The 6,000-nt window shown below is 45.6% G+C and overlaps 1 protein-coding gene across 3 annotated transcripts in view; it reads left to right on the plus strand.

The window, feature by feature from the left end:
• Positions 1–3,095, plus strand: part of VEZT (vezatin, adherens junctions transmembrane protein) — a 373,255-nt gene extending 370,160 nt beyond the window's left edge. For 2 of the 3 annotated variants that reach the window (XM_069629813.1, XM_069629814.1), the window contains exon 12: positions 1,969–3,095. In XM_069629813.1, the coding sequence (XP_069485914.1) occupies positions 1,969–2,537 (569 nt within the window). In that variant the 3' untranslated portion in view covers positions 2,538–3,095. The remainder of the gene's footprint in view (positions 1–1,968) is intronic. The other variant, XM_069629815.1, reaches the window with a different exon arrangement.
• Positions 3,096–6,000: the final 2,905 nt, after the last annotated feature.

The raw sequence follows: 6,000 nt of genomic DNA on the forward strand, positions 1-6,000 counted from the left end.
TGGACGCACTGTTGACCAAAGGCCACCCAACACAGCTATTTAGTGAGGAGGGTGTCCTTTGGTATAAATGCTATATTTATGATGATCACTCTGAATAGTAATATCTCATATAAACCTTTACATTAAAAAAGAAATGTGTAATGATTTGTGCAATATTAGTTTTTGCCCTGTTTTTTGTTTTGTTTTCACATGAACATTTGTATTTTTACCCCTGCAGGGTGAATGTTCTTTCTGCGCTCCAGGCCATAACACCCGATCATTGACCTTAAAGCACTGATCTTGCTGCCTATTTCCCAAGTCCGCAGCTTGCGGTAATCTCCGGCTATCACAGGAGAACGTCCAGATTCTTCACGAAGCGTTCTCTTTGGTTGCAATAGAAAACCAAACGGATCAGGCTCCATCACTGGGCAACAGGAAAGACAGTCGCCCTGCTCTTATTTACCCCGACAGCCTAATACCTTATTAGGGCCAGCCCTGGTCCACTCATGGAAGTCCTGTTGCCTGTGATCAGCAGATAAAGGGGTTTTGGAGAGACCCTTTCTATATCCAAACTCCTGTTGTTAAATGCACTTCCCTCCATATATCCTCTATGATGGAGGGTTTTAATGATGTATATCCGCAGTCACCCATACAGCAAAAGGAACCCAAGTTATTTATTAACATTAGAAATAAAGGCATTCATGATGACTAATCAAATACCGGAGGTGAGCAATAAAATGTTCCCTCGTTGTTGGAATACTAGGGATTGCTTTTAGCCATCTCATTGGCCCTCGTTATGTCCTCTTCTGCATGGATCCATCAGCCCTGCCAGAATACGAACCTGTGCTTTATAGGTCTTATGGTGGAAGCACATCCCTGCAGAAGCAAAACTGATGGAATGTAAGACCACCTTGCTCAGCACTGGACCATCTTCCACGAGCATTGGATAGCCCAGCAATGTTTTGGCTCTTCTATTTGGCCAAATGTTTGAGCAGGATTTCATACGAATCTGGATCTATTCAATGGTATGTCCAAATCTCTCTTGACCCGCTCAATGGACTTTTTGATGTTACGTGGGCCCTCTGGTGAGTCTGGGCTGCCCTAATGCTTTGCAGTTTCAGAATCTCTGTCACCCAAAGAGACCCAGCAAACAGGATGGTAACACTTTGGCTACACCCCTGATGTTTTCCGGTTTTTGGTGTACTTACTCTGTCAAGGGTTTTCCCTCACTTGGTCGTTCTCCATGTTGGTGAGGTTTGAACCGAGTCCGCATCAGTGGCTTTCCAGTGACACATTCTGTTGGAGAAGAACTGCCTGTAGCCCACACATTGCATAAGCTCCATGCATTGGATGTCGCTCCTGAGCCGTCACCCATTTTGGTGGACCATTGCTTTGGATCATCTTTAGCTGCACTTTGGCGTATCGTAGACACATTCCTCTGCCCCAAGAATGCTATTGGTTCTTTGACTCCTTTCCATCATTCTGGAGGATGGGATCTGGCTTGTTGACATATGCATGAGCAGCTCACTTTAATAACTCTAGTCCTACTGTCGCCCCATCATCCTGATGCCCCTCTTACCATCCACACACTATATGTATCCATCTTTGGTGCAGAGTTAAGAGAAAAGGAACTGGGCCGAGCAAACTGGTAGGTAGACGTGGTCAGGAAGTGGGTGGGGCTGTAAAATGCAACAGGGCGAGTTGCCCCGTGCAAAGTACATGGGTCAACTAGCTTTCCTGGGAGGATGTCGGATCAATGTGACGAAACAGGGGCTGTACACGTGTCACTACAGTCAATGACTTGCTTTTTTATCGCATTCAGAAACAATATCAGCAATTATAAATGTTACTGCTTTAATCAAAAGTAAATCAACTTTTAAACACACAGCTACTATGCAGAGAAGGTAGCAGTGCTTGAAACTGATTAAGCAGTGCGAAACACAAGAAAATGCTTTCTAACAATTGTTCTTAATTCTTTGTCTTTTTTAGCTGCGATGACCCGATTGTCTCCTGCAGAGACCACGGAACCTACAAGTAATGGAGCAGTACGTTTGTCTTACGATACAGAGACTCAGGACAATGATATGAACATTGATTCTCACAACAAGCAAATCCAAGACACCAACCATGAGAAATCAAGGACCGAATACGTGTCTGAGGAAACGATGACCAGCCGGAGGGTGGACATTTGTGCCCAGGATGGTGTTCTTCCAGAGAAAGAGAAGACATGTTACCAGTTTGAGGGTGATGAAGATACTTCCAAGCTGGGCGTGGTTGAAGTGGAAGCTTCCATGCCGTCCCGTATAGACACCGTTCAATCCTCTGTCAAAGACAGGCTTGCGCGACTCCACCTGTTGACGGATTTCAGCTTCACGTCGGGGCTCGCGGCCCAAGTGGCTGCAAGATCAATAGCATTTACGTTCATGGATGAGCAACAGACCTTTGGGGATGAGGATGAAGAGGAGGAGTTGGAGGACTTTGGGGCAGAGCAAAATGGAGTCCTCACCGAAGGGAGCAAAAGCGAACAGCAGAGTTCAGATAATGGCGGGACACTGTAATGTTTTGTTTATATAAACATATCTGTAAAATAGAACATGGTTGCTTGCTTCGGAACGAGATTAAGTGACTACAATTGTAGGCTGGAACAACTAGAATCTTGGTTAAAAAGCAAAAATGTACATTTATACACTTGTATATCCTGTAATTTGTCTTTGCAGCATTTTTGTTAACATTGACAAGGGAGCAAGAAAGCTAGAAATGGAATGTATTTTCTCATAACTCTGGTTGTTTGTTGGAAATTATTTTAATGTTATTTATTTATACTGTTTTATTTATTAACACATCTGTTTCCCACTGACCCTCCCCCACCTTCTTGCTTTAAATGTGTGGTTGTGGTTAAGAGTGCTAAATATAGCAGTAGGCAAATAGATGGATGGAAGCAAGAGTGCTGTATGGTCCTTTTGCCCTAGTCGCACGTCCTTCAGTACACGCAGTGTGTACTGATTAATGACTTTGGTAATATGTGACTATATTTGTTGATGGTTTATACTCACGGATGCTAAAAAACTGTTGATTTTCAATGAAAACCGTTAAATAAACTAGCAGTTGTTCATTAATGGGTATTCGGTCTCAAAGTAAATTCCAATTGGTTTGTTATTAATTTTATTTCTGGTTTTGATAAAGCAGTACATGCCATGATAGAGGCATGGTGCTTTGTAGAAACGGGGGCTTAGGGGTGATGGGGTGTGGGGGGAGGCAGAGAAGGATGGCAGTGGAGACATTAAGGACCATATGCTGTGAAGAGCACAGTCGTCTTTGGGATACGCCTGAACTTTAGGTGTCTGATGCTGAAAATGCTTTTGAGGAGACAGGGCTTCTGAGTTCTTGTCCCTCTATTTCCTTGTTGATGTTTTCCTGTATGTTTTCTGTCATAAGAGTCCAGCCTGGACCTCTTACAGTGAAGCTCTTCCTTTTTATTGTTGGTGAACAATACCCATGGTATACCCCTATGTCACCCATGGGTAGGGGTACACACTTGTACCCCTAGTGTACATTTCTGGAAGAGCAGGGTATGGGCTGGGGGCAGCTACATGCTGACTTGACAGTGGCTTTTGTTCTCTGTTTTTGGATACCCAGGCCCTGCCATAGGAATCAATGAATTCCTGAACAAAGGCAGGATGGCCACTGAAAGCCTCATGGCTTCCTGCCTTTCCCTTCCTGTTTCCCAAAGCCCTGGCCCTGTCTCCCTTGCCCTGATTGGCTATTGGCTGGAAGACCATATCTGGATCTTGGGCTGCCCTTGCTAGACTGGTAGAAGCCTTCCCAGGGACTGCTTGTTTTAGCTACACCCAATAGATGAGACCTAAATGAATAGAGAGATGAGTCAAATCACATTCTGTGTTGTGTGTGTCTGGTTGTGTGTCCCAATGCCTGTGGTCTGCCTGAGCCAGCCCTGACTGAAGCTGGAATGAATGCATTGTGCAGGACGTTGGCTCTGATACACATTCACTGCTTTGGGTGTCTGGCCTGTGAGCCTGATTGGATGCTGCCTGATGAATGCACTAGTGTGTGATTGGCTGACTGTTCCTAGTTCAGCCTGAATGAAGGGGGATTTTTTGTATATCAGGATATCAGGAGACCCCTCACTTACTTGGTGTCAGAAGAAGAAACCAGGAGTTTTCGTGAAGCTTGTATCCTGGATCCAGCTGGAGGAAGAAGACTGCGGCTGCAACTCTTCAACAAGTTCAAAGGCTGCTTTGATGATTCAAGGACTGAACCAGAGAGGACCTGCACAGGCGGCCTATTCCCGGTGCTACCAGGGGACATCATGCAAGTGCTGTTCTCCAGCCGACGTGTCCTGGAAGCCAGTGCTGAGTGCCTGCCATCCTGCAGATGTATCTTCATGGGTCCCGAAGAGGAGTGGCCAGACATCTTGAGCCCAAGAAGTCCACCAGCGTTGTCCTGTGTCCAGAGGCTGTCCATGACCAGAAGAAAGCCAGATTGTTGTGTATCGCCCAGAAGAGGGGGAATCCAGGCATAGTGCTGCCCGACACCCAACGCTTGCCAACTTCCAACCCACTGAAGAAATCTTCAAGGGGCACTGCAACCACAACATCTCTCCAATTTTCTACGGCTGGGGAAGTCCAGTGTCGCCGCCTGCTGTGAAATGAAGTACCTGCACCTACATCTGTCACTGCATCCGTTACCACCCAAGGTCAGTGATGAAAATCAAAGGACCCATCTTCACCTCTTAAGCCTTGGCGAGGTCCACATTGAGTTTCAGCTTCACGGGACATCCACAGCCAGCGTAACAACCCGACCAAGAGGACCACCGCAACAGACCTCCACTGCTGCCTTTCCAACACTGCTTGGTTCCCTTCTCCTGCTCGACACTGATGTCCCAGCGACTCCGTCTTCCAGAGGGGGTCCATCCTTGAGGGGCATCATCGAGTAGAACTGAGAAATTCCACCACTTCGCCTCTCCCAAGGCACTGTGATGAGGAACAGTGTCCTCCGAGTTCATCCAAGTGTTCCACATTCATCTTGGATCCTGTCCCCCTGTGTCTTCCCAGGTACTTTAGGGTGGTGGGATCTGTAGAAACAAAAGCAGACAAATACTGACATATAAGGACTGGGCAATGTTTTAAAAGCAAAGTGCAACTGACCTTTTTCGTACAGGTTGCCGAGGTGGGGGGTATCCTGACACAGCATTGCACTTTTAATCCCAAATAAAGCATTCTGCCAATGTTCTAAGTATTACCTGCATTTCTACGTTAATGTCTATGAGGTTAAGCAGTGCCTAATAATTGTAATGCTTTTTTATTAACTGTCAGAGCTGTACGTATTAAGTTAAACATTTGATTAGATTTCTAAGTACAAAGTGAGTCTTTATGTATTTGTATGTATCCACCTGGCTTTTTACCCTTTATTAGAACCCCGGAGGGTGCAGCACATTCAGTAACAAGTAACGCTATTGGTCAAAACGCTGGCTTTACCTGCAATGGAATCTCTCACCATACGTTGCTCGTGCCGCAGAAGTGAATGTTCTTTCCTCCTTCCCTCGAGGATCCGTCTGCAAACGCCATTACTGCAAACTTCTCCACGCCGCAACATACTTTGTACACAGACCGGATGGCATAGGGAAATGAATATAGTGCCCGAAGCCGTATTTACAGTGTAACTATGCTGACCACTATACATTTAAATCTTTTTGGGTCGCAAACATTTGAGGAGTGCCTCGAAGAAACTGAATCCGAAACAAAGGACAGCCACTTCACTAGTAATGGTAAAAGTCCTTCAGCTATTTGTACCAGTGAGTCAACACCAAGCAAACAGACATGCTAGTGTGGGAAATATGGATTTGAATGCAATTGAACTGAATAAAGCAGAGGTGAACCCTTGAAACGGAAACGATCCAGTCTTTGGCAACTCTCCTTTGGCACTTCTATGCAGAGGTTCTCACTGCAGCTAGCACTGAGTACCAACCACAAAGCCTGATTTCTTTACGTTCTGGTATCAATC

This window comes from Ambystoma mexicanum, chromosome 12, assembly GCF_040938575.1.
Source record: "Ambystoma mexicanum isolate Mex_15411 chromosome 12, UKY_AmexF1_1, whole genome shotgun sequence".
Classification (NCBI taxonomy): domain Eukaryota; kingdom Metazoa; phylum Chordata; class Amphibia; order Caudata; family Ambystomatidae; genus Ambystoma; species Ambystoma mexicanum.